At 39.8% G+C, this 18,958-nt stretch overlaps 1 protein-coding gene across 3 annotated transcripts in view; it reads left to right on the top strand.

The window, feature by feature from the left end:
- The window catches only part of ARIH2 (ariadne RBR E3 ubiquitin protein ligase 2), an 87,114-nt gene extending 68,788 nt beyond the window's left edge, over positions 1-18,326 (top strand). For all 3 annotated transcript variants that reach the window (XM_053720792.1, XM_053720793.1, XM_053720794.1), the window contains 5 exons: positions 1,398-1,549; positions 13,306-13,449; positions 14,983-15,051; positions 15,393-15,476; positions 17,495-18,326. In XM_053720792.1, the coding sequence (XP_053576767.1) occupies positions 1,398-1,549; positions 13,306-13,449; positions 14,983-15,051; positions 15,393-15,476; positions 17,495-17,566 (521 nt within the window). In that variant the 3' untranslated portion in view covers positions 17,567-18,326. The remainder of the gene's footprint in view (positions 1-1,397; positions 1,550-13,305; positions 13,450-14,982; positions 15,052-15,392; positions 15,477-17,494) is intronic.
- The last annotated feature ends 632 nt before the right edge of the window (positions 18,327-18,958 follow it).

Raw genomic sequence — 18,958 nt, forward strand, 5'->3', positions numbered from 1 at the left:
GAGTAAATGTTTATGGGGTTGCATTTAGTTTAGCTAGTGGGAGGCTGTACTGCATAAGTCACTATGGTCAGGGAGTGCTCCTTGACGCAGGGTAGAAAGGTATTGTACATAGGCCTCTCACTGTGTAGGTTCATGCACAGATGTATTGGGCTAATTATACAAATGTGCACTTTTCTGACATGATACAATTGCCATATTTCCATCAGTGCTTACGTGTTAATAAAAAAAAACAAAAAAACGTTGCGCCAGCAGTCTACGCACAGCAAGAGTTTATGTAGTCCCGTATTGTCTCCCTTACACACTGATGCTGGGCTGTTTATCCGATTCGCTGCTTTGTTGAGAGATATAATAATTAGTTATTTCCTAGACCTATGGAGTGAGTGTGTATGTAGGTATGTGAGGGAGAAGGGAAAAAAACGAAATGCGGATACAGCCCAGTGTGGGGTATGTTCTTTACTTTTACGTTTTCTTATTACTCTTGGTGTAGTTTTGAGGGGGAGCTGTTTCACAATAAAACTATTGTGTGATTCTTTAATATTTCTAGATGAAGACTTACATGAGGTTATCAAATTGACATTAAATGCAACAGATATAGATGTATTGAAAGCTTAGCCTCAGAATAATGTGCAGATGTCTTAGTTCTTTATATATTGAACAAATTAGTGTAAATATTTAGCTGCTGTAAGTAGGGACAAATGAATGTGACTAAACAGTGGCTGTGTGGTATATAGCAACGTTAAAGTTATTATTTATTTCACACGGCCATCCTTTGCATACCTTATCTTTCTCTAGTTGTTCACCAACATAACATTGCGGCACCTATTGTGTTATGGAATTCTTGGGAACTGTAAAGGCCACAATTTAATTTTCAGAGATAAATTACATGAAAAGGGGATAGAACACATAATAAACATTATACAAAGGTTTTTTACTACGTCATTTGAGATTTTTATTATAAAATGACCAAGTGTGTGTAATGCCCCTCAGTGCAAACCAGTATAGGGAGATGTTGTTATATGTTTTGTTGTTTCACCGGTAACAGGCTAATGGGTATAAACATTAAGCTAATTTGTATGTTTTGCCACGTTTCATAACAGAGTTAATTTTTATATATATATTTTTTATTTAGCTTTGGGATTCCACTGTGCTTATAGATGTGGGTTTTATCTGTTTTTTAACTAGTTGAAGAATTCCCTTAACTTGCATTGAAGTGTCCTGTAATGGATGCTCACCCCCCCATGACAAAAGCAGTTGGTCTGTAGATTAAAAGTAACATTCCCAGCAATTGATACCTTTACTGAGTTTGTAGACTGCATGATGGGTATTAAACGCCACACAAGTCTGCATCATCATACAGTATTTATTTATTTTGTTATTGTTTTTATTTTGGGTTTCAGACTTCTGCTGGATGTGCCTAGGGGACTGGAAGACGCACGGTAGTGAATATTACGAATGCAGCCGATATAAAGAAAACCCGGATATAGTAAACCAGAGCCAGCAGGCGCAAGCCCGGGAAGCACTCAAGAAATACTTGTTCTACTTTGAGAGGGTATGAAAGTGTTTCGAAGACGCTACACTTAATCATATGGTTTTATCTATGGTTTGGGCATCAATACAGAGAGAAAATTGCAACACTGAAAGCGTCATCTAGGTTTATTGATAATCGCGTGCGCTGCTCCAGGAGCACATTGTGCACAAACGATTTGTGTTTACTGGCACACGTTAAATATGAAGCCCCCAATTACCCCCAAAATACAGTATAGTGTTGGTGTTTAAAATAAAAATAATAGCATCCTTTTTTTTTTTTTTAAATAAGAACTGCACAAAGCAGTTTTATGGGGTTAAAGTGTGCGTATGTGGGGTGTTAGAAATAACCAAAGTGCAGAGCTTCCATGCAATGCGAACGCAAGATCGTGTTCGCATTGCGCTTCACCTATAATACCAGCGCAGATTAATAAAAGCTTGCCGTGCCTTGTTGTGATCCTTTTTTGTACCTAGAAAAAAAAATGCCATATAGATAATCAGGGATAGGTTCTTCAGTTCCTATGTGGTAACCCTTGGAATGTCAGAAATCTGAAGCCCTTCCTTGATCTTTTGGTTAATGTGCCCTTGTGAGTAGTTTCCATTGCATTTAACTATTTGTGAACGGTTAGGACAGTATAAAAAGCATTTTAATCTCAGCTGTGTGCATGGCAGCAATTGTGTTTTGTTTAACCCTTGGGACGGGCATTATGGCATCTTATTGATAGCACCACCTAGTGGTGCTCACAGTAATGTGCAGAACCATTTTCTCTTGTTAAGTGTATCCAGTCCACGGATCATCCATTACTTGTGGGATATTCTCCTCCCCAACAGGACGTTGCAAGAGGATCACCCACAGCAGAGCTGCTATATAGCTCCTCCCCTCACTGTCATACCCAGTCATTCTCTTGCAACTCTCAACAAAGATGGATGTAGTAAGAGGAGTGTGGTGTATTATAGTTAGTTTCTTAACTTCAATCAAAAGTTTATTTTTAAATGGTACCGGAGTGTACCGTTTTATCAAAGGCAGCATTAGAAAAAGATTCTGCCTGTGATTTCTATGATCTTAGCAGAAGTAACTAAGATCCATTGCCGTTCTCACATATTCTGAGGAGTGAGGTAACTTCAGAGGGGGAATGGCGTGCAGGTTTCCCTGCAATAAGGTATGTGCAGTTAACATATTTCTAGGGATGGAATTTGCTTGAAAAATGCTGCTGATACCGGGTTAATGTAAGTTAAGCCTAAATGCAGTGATTTAATAGTGACTGGTATCAGGCTTATTAACAGAGATACATACTCTTATAAAAGTGTTATATAAAACGTTTGCTGGCATGTTAATCATTTTTATATATGTTTGGTGACAAAACTTATTGGGGCCTAGTTTTTTCTCCACATGACTGGCTTGATTTTTGCTTAGAAACAGTTTTCTGAGGCTTTCCACTGTTGTAATATGAGTGGGAGGGGCCTATTTTAGCGCTTTTCTGCGCAGCTAAAATTACAGACAAAGACACTCAGCTTCCTTCTGCATGATACAGGACATCTCTGAAGGGCTCAAAAGGCTTCAAAAGTCGTGTTTGAGGAGGGTAACAACCACAGTAGACCTGTGGCAGTTGTTGTGACTGTGTTTAAAAACGTTTTTGTCATTTATTATTCCGTTTTTGGTATTAAGGGGTTAATCATCCATTTGCAAGTGGGTGCAATGCTCTGCTAACTAGTTACATACACTGTAAAAATTTCGTTAGTGTAACTGCCTTTTTTCACTGTTGTTTCAAATTTTGCATAATTTGTTTCTCTTAAAGGCACAGTAACGTTTTTTTTATATTGCTTGTTAACTTGGTTTAAAGTGTTTTCCAAGCTTACTAGTCTCATTGCTAGTCTGTACAAACATGTCTGACACAGAGGAAACTACTTGTTCATTATGTTTAAAAGCCATGGTGGAGCCCCATAGGAGAATGTGTACTAAATGTATTGATTTCACCTTAAACAGTAAAAATCAGTCTTTATAAAAGAATTGTCACCAGAGGGGTCTGTCGAGGGGGAAGTTATGCCGACTAACTGTCCCCACGTGTCGGACCCTTCGCCTCCCGCTCGAGGGACGCACGCTAATATGGCGCCAAGTACATCAGGGATGCCCATAGCGATTACTTTGCAGGACATGGCTGCAATCATGAATAATACCCTGTCACAGGTATTAGCCAGATTGCCTGAATTAAGAGGCAAGCGCGATAGCTCTGGGGTTAGACGAGATACAGAGCGCGTAGATGCTGTAAGAGCCATGTCTGATACTGCGTCACAATATGCAGAACCTGAGGACGGAGAGCTTCAGTCTGTGGGTGACGTCTCTGAATCGGGGAGACCTGATTCAGAGATTTCTAATTTTAAATTTAAGCTTGAGAACCTCCGTGTATTGCTTGGGGAGGTATTAGCTGCTCTGAATGACTGTGACACAATTGCAGTGCCAGAGAAATTGTGTAGGCTGGATAAATACTATGCAGTGCCGGTGAGTACTGATGTTTTTCCAATACCTAAAAGGCTTACAGAAATCATTAGTAAGGAGTGGGATAGACCCGGTGTGCCTTTTTCCCCACCTCCTATATTTAGAAAAATGTTTCCAATAGATGCCACTACACGGGACTTATGGCAGACAGTCCCTAAGGTGGAGGGAGCAGTTTCTACTTTAGCAAAGCGTACCACTATCCCGGTTGAGGACAGTTGTGCTTTTTCAGACCCAATGGATAAAAAATTAGAGGGTTACCTTAAGAAAATGTTTATTCAACAAGGTTTTATTTTACAGCCCCTTGCATGCATTGCGCCTGTCACTGCTGCGGCGGCGTTCTGGTTTGAGGCCCTGGAAGAGGCCATCCATGCAGCTCCATTGACTGAAATTATTGACAAGCTTAGAACACTTAAGCTAGCTAACTCATTTGTTTCTGATGCCATTGTTCATTTGACTAAACTAACGGCTAAGAATTCCGGATTCGCCATCCAGGCGCGCAGGGCGCTATGGCTTAAATCCTGGTCAGCTGATGTGACTTCAAAGTCTAAATTACTCAACATTCCTTTCAAGGGGCAGACCTTATTCGGGCCTGGTTTGAAAGAAATTATTGCTGACATTACTGGAGGTAAGGGTCATACCCTTCCTCAGGACAGGGCCAAATCAAGGGCCAAACAGTCTAATTTTCGTGCCTTTCGAAATTTCAAGGCAGGTGCAGGATCAGCTCCCTCTACTTCAAAGCAAGAGGGAACTTTTGCTCAATCTAAGCAGGCCTGGAAACCTAACCAGTCCTGGAACAAGGGCAACGGATCTAGTAGGGGGCAGACTCTCTTCGCCCAGGCGTGGGCAAGAGATGTTCAGGATCCCTGGGCGTTGGAGATCATATCTCAGGGATATCTTCTGGACTTCAAAGCTTCTCCCCCACAAGGGAGATTTCACCTTTCAGGATTATCTGCAAACCAGATAAAGAAAGAGGCATTCCTAAGCTGCGTGCAAGACCTCCTTGTAATGGGAGTGATCCATCCAGTTCCGCGGACGGAACAAGGAAAGGGATTTTATTCAAATCTGTTTGTGGTTCCCAAAAAAGAGGGAACCTTCAGACCAATTTTGGATTTAAAGATCCTAAACAAATTCCTCAGAGTTCCATCATTCAAGATGGAAACTATTCGAACCATCTTACCCATGACCCAAGAGGGTCAGTACATGACCACAGTGGACTTAAAGGATGCCTACCTTCACATTCCGATTCACAAGAATCATCATCGGTTCCTGAGGTTTGCCTTTCTAGACAGGCATTACCAGTTCGTAGCTCTCCCATTCGGGTTGGCTACAGCCCCAAGAATGTTTACAAAGGTTCTAGGCTCACTTCTGGCGGTTCTAAGACCGCGAGGCATAGCGGTGGCTCCTTACCTAGAAGACATCCTGATACAGGCATCAAGCTTTCAAATTGCCAAGTCTCATACAGAGATAGTTCTGGCATTTCTGAGGTTGCATGGGTGGAAAGTGAACGAAGAAAAGAGTTCTCTATCTCCTCTCACAAGGGTTTCCTTCCTAGGGACTCTAATAGATTCTGTAGAAATGAAAATTTACCTGACGGAGTCCAGGTTATCAAAACTTCTAAATGCTTGCCGTGTTCTTCACTCCATTCCGCGCCCCACGGTGGCTCAGTGCATGGAAGTAATCGGCTTAATGGTGGCGGCGATGGACATAGTGCCATTTGCGCGCCTGCATCTCAGACCGCTGCAATTATGCATGCTCAGTCAGTGGAATGGGGATTACACAGATTTGTCCCCTCTACTAAATCTGGATCAGGAAACCAGAGCTTCTCTTCTCTGGTGGTTATCTCGAGTCCATCTGTCCAAAGGTATGACCTTTCGCAGGCCAGATTGGACCATTGTAACAACAGACGCCAGCCTTCTAGGTTGGGGTGCAGTCTGGAACTCCCTGAAGGCTCAGGGTTCATGGACTCAGGAGGAGAAACTCCTCCCAATAAATATTCTGGAGTTAAGAGCAATATTCAATGCTCTTCTGGCTTGGCCTCAGTTAGCAAAACTGAGGTTCATCAGATTTCAGTCGGACAACATCACGACTGTGGCTTACATCAACCATCAAGGGGGGACCAGGAGTTCCCTAGCGATGTCAGAAGTCTCCAAGATAATTCGCTGGGCAGAGACTCACTCTTGCCACCTGTCAGCGATCCATATCCCAGGGGTAGAGAACTGGGAGGCGGATTTTCTAAGTCGTCAGACTTTTCATCCGGGGGAGTGGGAACTCCATCCGGAGGTGTTTGCTCAATTGGTTCGCCGTTGGGACCCAGGAGCGGCACTAATAGATGCTCTAGCAGCGCCTTGGTTCTTCAACCTGGCTTATGTGTTTCCACCGTTTCCTCTGCTCCCTTGTCTGATTGCCAAAATCAAACAGGAGAGAGCATTGGTGATATTGATAGCGCCTGCGTGGCCACGCAGGACCTGGTATGCAGACCTAGTGGACAGGTCATCCTTTCCACCATGGACTCTGCCTCTGAGACAAGACCTTCTAATACAAGGTCCTTTCAATCATGCAAATCTACTTTCTCTGAGACTGACTGCTTGGAGATTGAACGCTTGATCTTATCAAAGCGTGGCTTCTCCGAGTCAGTAATTGATACCTTAATACAGGCACGAAAGCCTGTCACCAGGAAAATTTACCACAAGATATGGCATAAATACCTTCATTGGTGTGTATCCAAGAATTACTCATGGAGTAGGGTTAGGATTCCTAGAATATTGTCCTTCCTCCAAGAGGGTTTGGATAAAGGATTATCAGCTAGTTCTTTAAAAGGGCAGATTTCTGCTCTGTCTATTCTTTTGCACTAGCGTCTGGCAGAAGTTCCAGACGTTCAGGCATTTTGTCAGGCTTTAGTTAGAATTAAGCCTGTGTTTAAACCTGTTGCTCCCCCATGGAGCTTAAACTTGGTTCTTAAAGTTCTTCAAGGGGTTCCGTTTGAACCCCTTCATTCTATTGATATCAAACTTCTATCATGGAAAGTTCTTTTTCTGATGGCTATTTCCTCGGCTCGAAGAGTCTGTTATCTGCCTTACATTGTGATTCTCCTTATCTGATCTTTCATTCAGATAAAGTAGTTCTGCGTACAAAACCTGGGTTTTTACCTAAGGTGGTTTCTAACAAGAATATCAATCAAGAGATTGTTGTTCCGTCATTATGCCCTAATCCTTCTTCAAAGAAGGAACGTCTTTTGCATAATCTAGACGTAGTCCGTGCATTGAAGTTTTACTTGCAGGCTACTAAAGATTTTCGTCAAACTTCTAACCTGTTTGTTGTTTACTCTGGACAGAGGAGAGGTCAAAAGGCCTCGGCAACCTCTCTTTCCTTTTGGCTTCGGAGTGTAATCCGTTTAGCGTATGAGACTGCTGGACAGCAGCCCCCCGAAAGAATTACAGCTCATTCTACTAGAACTGTGGCTTCCACCTGGGCCTTTAAAAATGAGGCCTCTGTTGAACAGATTTGCAAGGCCGCGACTTGGTCTTCGCTTCATACCTTTTCAAAATTTTACAAATTTGACACTTTTGCTTCTTCGGAGGCTGTTTTTGGGAGACAGGTTCTACAGGCAGTTGTTCCTTCCGTTTAAGTTCCTGCCTTGTCCCTCCCATCATCCGTGTACTTTAGCTTTGGTATTGGTATCCCACAAGTAATGGATGATCCGTGGACTGGATACACTTAAAGGGACCCATAACACCTGTCTGGTAAAAGTTCTTTTAACTAACTTATTAGCAAATAAAACCCCAAGAAAGCATGGATGTCTATGTGGTTTGTTCAGCTTACCCCAATCAGTCCAAATAAACTAATTTCAATCACAATGTTGATCCTGTGCTAGATGCTGCCAAGCCTGCCATGTATGCCACCATATTGTAACGCGCGTTGTACACAGCAGTCACGTGACGTGCAGGCATATTCTGTTATGTATGCTTAGAGGAAATACATCTCCGGTGCAGAAGCACTCTCTTACTGTGATACACAGCGTGCCCTGCAGTGTCTACTCTGTTACTTATGTCAAAAGTTTTATTGTGCAAAACGGATCACACTTTAAACAAATCTGATAAATATAATTATAATACTTTCTGTGGCTAGTTTACACTATCAAACATGATATGTATAATCTCCATCCTTCTCTCGCCATCCCTCCCCGGAGCTTGCTATTTACAATTATACCAGTGCCTGGAACCATGCATTCATACACACTCAGTAGGTTTTAAAAACAGTGGTGTACAGTATTGTTTTATTATTATTTATTCTACAATGCTAGTTATAATTTTTCATCTGGATAATTTTCTCTTTCAGTATATTTTTAAAAACATTTAAATTATTTTGTGTCCGTTTAAATCCAGCCAAGCAAAGATTTGATAAGTATGTTTGTTGCACTTACTGCTCCCTGTTCGCTCTCAGATTCTCTTGTTTTTGTGTTTGTTGATCTCTGCACTGTGCATGCTACGGGGGAAGGGGAAAGAATATCACTGCTGATGTGTGAACTGCTGTGACGGGGAGATCTAAGTCCGTGCATAGCTGTTTGTTTTAGAACGTTTAGGCTCTCCCCCTGCCTGCTTTATAACACTTGTGGCAGCTGCCTGAAAATAAATCACTGCAGTGGCAGCAAGCAGCCCTGACTGTTATAAAAAACACATTGAGTACGGCAATGTTGCTGTGCAATTACATAAATACTAGATTAAAAATAATTTAGATTAAATAATACATTAAAAAAACGTTTTTTTTTTTAAAAGTATTTTACTTCAGATGAGATTTTTTTTTTTTGCATTGAGGGAGCAATTGGAAATTGCATGGAAACATTATGGACATACAAAATACATAGTAAGTTGCACATGTAAAGTAAAATTTATTTTGTTTATGTACAATGCTTTATTTTGTAAATTCCATGTTACAAAGCTAATTATGGCACAGATAGGCACTTAGGCAGACCTGATTCTTGCTTTTTTTCCTATTATTAGTTTATGAGCTTATAGTATCATGTATCTACACTTGCCCTTTTATTTACAATACTATGTTCAAAACTGATGCATTTCCATAGAGTATAACTTTCTCAACACACTGCAGCATATGCTCTGCATCTGCATCACAGTGAGTATTTTCTCTAAGCAAACATACATAACAGAATAATATGCTGTGCACATCATGTGACTGCTGTGTGTACAATATGGCGGCACACATAGCAGCCCCAATCACTGGATTAACATTGTAATTTAAATCACTCTATTTGAACTGTTTGCGGTAAGCTGAACAGCCAGAATAGAAATTTATGCTTAGTTGTTTTAAATTATTTAGTAGAAGTTAGTTTTAAGGAATTTTAACAGGTGTTATGGTTTCCTTTAACAAGAGAAAACATAATTTATGCTTACCTGATAAATTTATTTCTCTTGTAGTGTATCCAGTCCACGGCCCGCCCTGTCCTTTTTAAGGCAGGTCTAAATTTTAATTAAACTTCAGTCACCACTGCACCCTATGGTTTCTCCTTTCTCGGTTTGTTTCGGTCGAATGACTGGATATGACAGTGAGGGGAGGAGCTATATAGCAGCTCTGCTGTGGGTGATCCTCTTGCAACGTCCTGTTGGGGAGGAGAATATCCCACAAGTAATGGATGATCCGTGGACTGGATACACTACAAGATAAATAAATTTATTAGGTAAGCATACATTATGTTTTATAGTATCGCGGCACTGACTTTGTAATAGGTGGATATCCCCGTGTCTCTAGGATTTATTATACAGTTTTGTAGTGATTGTGTTGTCAGTGACTGGGTAGTAAATATCTAGTCGTAGGACATAACTGTTATTAACACTATTATATTGTAGCATCATTTATAAACTTTTATTTAGAAAATGCATATACAGGGCTTGATAAATTTGTTCAGCCCACAAATAGATGGTATGAGATAAGTAAAGGGTGTATTTTCTCCAATCCAACACAAGGCCTGTACATAGGGCAGCAGTATTTATGGCAGTGGTTAGTTTTGTGGCATGATACCATCCCACGCCTGCATTTTTATTAATTTTATTACAAATCAGTGATTTCTGTTTGTCTAGTGCGGGCACATGATACCTCTGTGTCTGATTAAGTCTTCGGATATCTGTTAATATTGAGGGACTAATATTGTTATCTCTGCTTTTATACATTATAAAATATTTGTGTAACACATTCTAGGTATGAAGTCGAACAGGCATTGCACTATTTGCACTATCCTGGGGTAGTTACAGCAATAAAATGTTACAGATATTAAACAGAAACTGCCCTGATCAACATTACACCATCACTGACGAGTGTCTAGTGACACTTCAAGGCTCAATTATGAGAAGCAGCATGAAATGTTTCTTGAAAGGAAGGCGAGGGGTTTTCTGGACACTAGGATTTTATTTTCTGTTGATCACTGGTACCTGTCTTTGCTGAGCCGTGTGTGTCTATTACAGCATACATGTGAGGTACTCAGTGATTTTTTTTTTTAACTAGCTCATAGACTGCTGTCTTGTAATCAGATCTAGCACTCTCCTCCTCTCCCTTACCACAGCGCGCCATGCACAGAGGGAGCCAAAACCGCAGGAAGCAGCCAGAACAGATAACGCAGCGGATATTGATCTATTGGGCTGCAGTTTGCAAAGTTAAAGGTGAACTGGCACTATTTCTAGATAGGGTGTAGAAATCTAGTTGCAGTCAATAACACATTATAATGAAGCCGGTGTATATTCAAGTAAATAATTAAAAATATTTATTCAAGTATATATACAACCTAAAAACAAGTACTGACCATATGGTTTAGATATAAAACACTGGAGGGACGTCTCCCTTATATGCAATAAATGTCCGGTATAAAAACCACAGTCTTTCAACTGAGAGATTAGTAAGGTACCTTACTCCTTAATATATACACACTCTGTGTGGTAGTTCCCAAAGTTCATCAGGTGTCCTCGTCTGGATTAGCCTTTCGGCTTGTGATCTGTATGCAAGCGATCCGCTATTCACTCCACAGGAGACACTCCTCTCATCTGATTGGTCCGCGGGTTCCCCCTGTCAGCTGTTGACCTTTTCGATGACTTTGGAGGTTTCTTATACACTCCGGACAACAAGCGTATTTACAACAAACTCCCAGATCTGACAGGAGTGTAATAGTGTACTACTTTGTGTCAAGCCGCTCTCCACAAAGCCTTCTTAGTGTGCGGTAGTGACACTATAGTTTCCCAAGTGCAGTGGGAATGTCCTTTGGCAGGTCCTTCTATTTCTTGGGTATCCGCCTATGCTGCAATCTTCTCCTCGGTCTCGGTACCGGATCTCTTAAACTGAAAAACTATAGAGTCCAAATGTATAGGAGTACAGCATGAAAATAACGTTTTGCGTTGGAGGGTTGTACCCTTGAGTAATCCTGGAGTATTTCTATGCGTTTCACTCTTACAGATACTACATAATGTCCAGTTAACTCATTTAAAGGGAATAGTTCTCACCTATTGGTCTAATTTTCTTCTTTTTGATTGGGCTTAGCTAATTTTCGTACGCCCCCTTCTCTGTTAAGGTGGAATCATAAGTTACACATTCTATTCATATTGAAGGTAACAGGCTTCAGGGCCAGGGGTCTGAGATTATTATAATGATTATTTGTTTATTAATGGGACAGAAAAAGGCTAAATTAAAACTTGCAATTTTAAGACACTTTTAAATTAACTTCTGTACCGGATGTGTTCAGCTAGCTCCCAGTAGTGCATTCCTCGAGAGTTGAATTTAAAGAGACATTAAATACATTTTATAAGCATAATATGGAGCGCTCGCTTTAGCTACGGCCATGTTAAAATCTAGCTTTCACTACATTCCAGTGGTGATATGTTGGCACGTGTGCAGTAACTCTCCACCACCATTTGTATTATTTGGAGGACTAATCCATATTTTTGCTCTAATAGACAATTACCCATGGTCATTTTGTTAGCTAAACTGGCATTGCTTTACAGTATCTTATCTTTTCACTCATGTTGAGGAAAATAAGGGATTACTATGTAGCAGAGTTAGGCTTGTGAAATCTGTAGTTTGCGTTTACAGCTCTCAGAAATGAAAAACCCACAATTTGCAGAGTTAAATTAAAGGGACAGTCAACACCAGAATTTTTGTTGTTTACAAAGATAGATAATCCCTTTATTACACATTACCCAGTTTTGCAAAACCAACACTGTTATATTAATACACTTTTTACTTCTGTGACTAACTTGTATCTAAGCATCTTCTGACCGCCCCTAATCACATGACTTTTAGTTATTATCTATTGACTTGCATTTTAGCCAAATAGTGCAGTGTCTGCCACTAGCCACGGGCGTGATCACAATGCTATCTATATGGCCTACATGAGCTTGCTCTCCCCTGCTGTGAAAAGTAAATAAAATAGAGGCGGCCTTCAAGGGCTTAGAAATTATCATATGAGCCTTCCTAGGTTTGTTTTCAACTAGAATACCAAGAGAACAAAGCAAAATTGTTGATAAAAGTAAATTGGAAAGTTGTTTCATTTTTCAAATAGGGCATGTAATTTTAAAGTTTTTTTTGGACTTGACTGTCCCTTTAAGGAAAAAGCGGCAAAATAAACCATGAGTGTATTGCAAGTTGTTACACTTAAAGGGACAGTCAACGCCAGAATTGTTGTTTTAAAAGATAGATAATTCCTTAATGACCTATTCCCCAGTTTTGTATAACCAACACAGTTATAATACACGTTTTACCTCTGTGATTACCTTGTATCAAAGCCTATGCAGACTGCCCCCTTATTTCAGTTATTTTTACAAACTTGCATTTTAGCCAATCAGTGCTCACTCCTCTGTAAATTCACGTGCATGAGCTCGTTATCTATATGAAACACATGAACTAACGCCCTCTAGTGGTCAAAATGCATTCAGCTTAGAGGCGGCCTTCAAGGTCTAAGAAATTAGCATATGAACCTCCTAGGTTTAGCTTTCAACTAAGAATATCAAGAGAACAAAGCAAAATTTAGTGATAAAGTAAATTGGAAAGTTGTTTAAAATGACATGCCCTAACTGAATCATGAAGGTTTTTTTTTGGACTTGACTGACCCTTTAATTACACATTTTATATTACAAGTCTCTTTAGACATCTAACCTGATTTCATAACAGCTTGTCACTCTGTAGTATAGCGCTGTTTAATGGCTGCTAGCCTCTGTATTACACCATATGAGATCCACTCCTAAACTTTATGCAGCCACAAACATAGCATTGCGTGACCTTACACTTCTCTGTTTCAGTGGGAGAATCACAGTAAAAGCTTACAGCTAGAGGCGCAGACCTACCAGCAAATTCAGGAGAAGATCCAGGAGCGAGTAATGAACAATCTAGGAACATGGATAGACTGGCAGTACCTACAGAATGCTGCCAAGTTGCTAGCTAAGGTGACCTTTTATTTGTTACCAACTTAAAGGGACAATGAACCACTTAAATGGCTTTTGAAGTCAATTTCTAAAACCAGGGTTAATATGTATTTAATAAAATGTTGTTGTTTTTTGTTTTTAAACTTGTGGGTTTGTCCCTGTCCTGCCAGTAGAGCTGAAGGAGTGTCTGCTATCTGTCCTTGTTAGTTTCAAAATCAACTTGTACAACTTTAGTTTAAAGGGACATTGTGCACTATATTTTACTTTGCATAAATGTTTTGTAGATTATCCATTTATATAGCCTATCGGGGGGGGGGGTTGTAACAATGTATAGCTTTGCTTATTTTTAAATAATATTTTCAGGCCCCTAACCAAATCCCAAAGTTTTAGATGTATACATACTTCAGATTGCTTCTGTTTATATAATGGGTGTTTTCATATGCGGGGAGGGTCTGCTCTCAGACCCTTTCAGTGGGTGTCCCAGACTATCCTCGCCAACAGTGCTAAATTGGGAGTTTTTAAAAGGTTTTATACTGGATTTTTATATCTGTATCTGTGCATATTATTATTTTATGGTACCGTAGTGTCAATTACATGCAGTTAAAAGAATATACTGTATACTGTACCTTTAGCTGTTTTTCATGCAGATTCAATATTCTGATATTTTAATATCTTTAAACCCATAATATTTATGGTATAAAAATATAACCTGAATTTAAAGGGACACTAAAGTCCAGATTAAACTTTCATGGTTCAGATAGAGCAGCAATTTTAATCAACTTTCCAATTTACTCCTATTATCAGTTTTTCTTCCTTCTCTTGGTATCACTATTTGAAAAGCAGGAACTTATGCTTAGGAGCTGGCCCATTTTTGGTTCAGAACCTGGGTTGTGCTTGCTCATTGGTGGCTAAATGTAGCCACCAATCAGCAAGCGCTGGCCAGGGTCCTGAACCAAAAATGGTCCAGCTTCTAAACCTACATTCCTACTTTTTCAAATAAAGATACCTAGGGAACGAAGAAAAAAATGATAATAGGAGTAAAATAGAGCAGCAATTTTAAGCAACTTTCTATCTGAACCATGAAAGGAAAAAATTGGGTTTAATATCCCTTAAATGATACAGAAGATCTAAAACTTTTTAAACCTTTTGCTGCAGTAATCGCCAATTGTTTTAGGTTGTAGTATTAATGCCAGTTCACACAGTGAGTATTTTACATACACATTCTAAACCTCAGATTTGGGAGTAAGTGATAGAGATGCACGCAGCTATAATCATGCATGGAAAGTTCATGTTGTTATATAGGAAGAAACTTGTGAAAGAATAAACTAGTGAATGCTGTAGATTAGGGTAATTGCATTATACATATTTGTACAAGGAGATCCGGTTTAAAAAATAAGCCACTTTTATTGATCCAAGTTAAAAGCAATGGCAGTGGCAGCAGGTGTGTGCGTTTTTGTGACCATAATACTGCCGCTTATAACCTGTATTTATGAATCTCACTGGAATGTTACTACCATCTTTAATCTGTTTGCTTTTTCCCCCTCTTGCAATCAGTGTCGATATACGCTGCAATACACATATCCCTATGCTTACTACATGGAATCCGGCCCTCGGAAAAAGCTGGTGAGTGAAACTGGTGTGATGTTAGCAAGAGCTTATATCAAGTCATTCTGGTCGTTATCATCTCTGAGCATTCTAAGCTATTTAAAGGAAGATCATACAATAAAAACAAATGTGCAAACAAAACTTTATTAAATTTAACACTCAGTAGATTATCTGTACATACCTAGATCTTATGAGTGCAAGACACAGCACCGTGATCAATAGTTTTCTGAATCATTTAGTAAAATAAAGATTTATAGTGGTCTGTGGCTTTTCTCATTTAATAAATGTATTCTCTTTTAATTGTAACTGATCGTCCTGTAACCTTTATTTTGTGTATTTATTTTATATCATTTATGTAGTTTGAATATCAGCAAGCACAGCTGGAAGCTGAAATAGAGAACCTTTCTTGGAAGGTGGAACGAGCAGACAGCTATGACCGCGGGGTGAGTACTTTCTTCTGTTTTCACCAGCTGTAAGAAGATTTCTGTGTGTGGGGGGGGGGGGGGGTGATAATCTTAAAGTTTTTTTATTTTTTATTCACATTCATATAGAGTAAAAAATTAACACAGACGTGCTTTCCTTTTCATACATATTGTAATACAATCTGTTCTTTTGCGTTTATTTTGTCATTTGAAATAGCTGCTTTCACCTTTACAAACCACACCTTTGCTGAAAATATGAATACTGCTGTATTCTTTATACAACAACAATTTAAACAGGAGACAGCAGCATACATTAACCTTCCAATTGGTAATGGGCGAGATTTTTATAACCAAAATAAAAGCTGTTTTTTTTTTTTTGCTCATTGACGTCCCCCATAACTAGCATTTCAATACATAACAATTTGGCTTTGTGTATAGCGAGATAGGATGAGTAGGACTGCTCTTTCTGTGGGGGTCAGCCAATTTAAATGGGTCTGCACTTGAATGGGTGTTGGTTTCAATGAGGAAAACTAGCAATTTTAAATACAAAAATAAACACAAAACTATGTTTCCCAATGCATTAAATACTCTGCAGCAGATAAAACAAGTTATTTGGAACACATGAAGGGAAACTGTGTTTACAGAACACTGTCTCTTTAATCTCTGCACTGCTCAGGATCTGCTTGCGCAAAGCAAGCAGAGTGCACCAGTACCAGGTGCACATGACGCACACCTGTCTGCTGTCCCATCCCACTGCAGGATCCGATACAGAACTAATTATGCCTTACCAGTGATGGCAAATTCCTAACACACACACATGCACTTACATACGCACGTACATACGTACGTACGCACACACACACATGCACGTACACACATATGCACGTACGTACGTACGCACGCACACATATGCACGTACGTATGCAAGCACACATATGCACGTACGTACGCACGCACACATATGCACGTACGCACGCACACATGCACGCACGTACGTACGCACGCACACACATGCACATACGTACGCACACACACATATGCACATACGTATGCACGCACACACACATACGTACGCACGCACACACACATATGCACATACGTACGTACGCACGCACACATATGCACATACGTACGCACGCACACACACATATGCACGTACGCACGTACGCACGCACGCACACGTATATATACACGTACGTGCACACACACATATATATATATATATATACATACGCCCGCACACATATATATATACACACGTATATATACGCACGCACATATAAAGGGACAGTCAACTAAATTTTTTTTTATTGTTTTAAAATATAGATAATCCCTTTATTCCCCATTCCCCAGTTTTGCACAGAAAGCAAAGTGGTTTTTTTTTTGTTGTTTTGTTTTTTAAAAAGAGCACCTAAACAAACTATGCTTTTTCATTGCTACAGTGATTTTATTTGTGGGGGGTTTTCGGAGCTAGATTTCGGAGCTAGATTTCGGAGCTAGATTTCTTCTTGCAAAAGTGCAACACACAAAGATCTGGCAAATCCAGCTCTTAGTTTGTGGCACTTTCAGAAAAAGAAATCCAACTCTGAAAATAGGCAAATGCTGCTGGCGGCAGACAACTATGGTGTTTGTTTCCTCACAAAACTCCTGATCGCACATCCCTACATATGTGTGCGTGCGTATGTAAGTGTATATGTAGGGATGTGCGATCAGGAGTTTTGTGAGGAAACAAACGCCATAGTTGTCTGCCGCCAGCAGCATTCGCCTATTTTCAGAGTTGGATTTCTTTTTCTGAAAGTGCCACAAACTAAGAGCTGGATTTGCCAGATCTTTGTGTGTTGCACTTTTGCAAGAAGAAATCTAGCTCCGAAAATAGCTGAATGCCGCTGGCGTCCGCCATCTTTAGCTTTTGTTTCCTCCCAAAACTGCACATTTTAAAGTATTGACAATCAGTCTACCAGTATCAATGTCTGCCCTCCATGTCTTCTCAGCGTTATTAAGAACTGTTGTATAATGTTTTGCAATTCATTAACTCTTAGGATCTGGAGAATCAGATGCATATAGCGGAACAGCGTAGAAGAACGCTGCTCAAAGACTTTCATGACACATAATGTGGAAGAAGAGCGTTTTCCTTTGGGAAAGTGTGAGCATGTTCAAGCGTGATGAGCATCGGCGCTGCAAGAAACTCTGTAGCTTTGAGGAATCAGAAGAAGGAATTCCACTTTTCTAACTTTGCCCATAAAAAAGTGTTTATTTTTGTTTTTCTCCCCAACCACGTTGTGCCGGATTAACTGGCAGGCTGGCACCCTATGTCAGATGGGTTACATACCCTTCTTTCCTTTCCGGTTTTTCACCTATATCCCTTTCCACTTGCAGAGTGACGTACAGCACATCCGCAATACAACATAAGTACCAATAGCATTGAAAGGGATCTTTTTTTTTTTCCCCCTTATTTTTGTTCCAGATGGCAATTGTTGGAAGAGTAGTTCAATTTTTGAATGGCTATTAATAGAATTAGATTATTATGCAAACTGTCATTTTGAACTGTTGTACAATTATACAGAAAAAAAAAATCTAGAATTACAAAAAAAACACTTTTTAAAAACAACCTGGTTTTGGAGTGTTTTATTATTATTTTTATAGCATTTCTACATGTAAACCTTTTCTTCACATAAGGGTATTTGTAGAGATGAAAATACAGATGGTTCTCGCTCCTTTTTTTCTGCGAAGCTGCTACTTGCTGTTTCTGGTTGGTTGAAAATTGAATATAGTGATTAACGGGACTGAGCTGCTGGCTGGAGTGACTTTTAAATAATAAACTGATCTTGTTAGATTTGCATTAATGAACAAATAAAAAAATGTTTATTTAAACTTTAGCCTTTTTTATTTCCTTATGTTCTGCTACACTCAGTCTTTACCCTGATAACCAACTCCTTGCAGCAAATCCCCAGCATACAATTATAAGCTTGTCTAGTCTGATCAGCAATAAGGGAAGCGGAACTAACTGAAATCGCAGCTTTGCGGGGGGGAGGGGGGTTTACGTAGAAGAAAAGAGCAAATGGAGCAAGTAATGAACCATATTTCTTTCATGTAATTGGCAAGAGTCCATGAGCTAGTGATGTATGGGATATACAATCCTACCAGGAGGGGCAAAGTTTCCCAAACCTCAAAATGCCTATAAATACACTCCTCAACACACCCACAATTCAGTTTTACAAACTTTGCCTCCTATGAAGGTGGTGAAGTAAGCTTGTGCCTAAGATTTCTACGTTGATACACGCTTCTCAGCATTTTGAAGCCCGATTCCTCTCAGAGTACAGTGAATGTCAGAGGGATGTGAAGGGAGTATCACCTTTTGAATGCAACAGCTTTCCTCACAGGAGATCTATTTCATAGGTTCTCTGTTATCGGTCGTAGAGATTCATCTCCTACCTCCCTTTTCAGATCGACGATATACTCTCATATTCCATTACCTCTACTGATAACTGTTTCAGTTCTGGTTT

The sequence above is a fragment of the Bombina bombina genome, chromosome 7 (assembly GCF_027579735.1).
Source record: "Bombina bombina isolate aBomBom1 chromosome 7, aBomBom1.pri, whole genome shotgun sequence".
Taxonomy (NCBI): domain Eukaryota; kingdom Metazoa; phylum Chordata; class Amphibia; order Anura; family Bombinatoridae; genus Bombina; species Bombina bombina.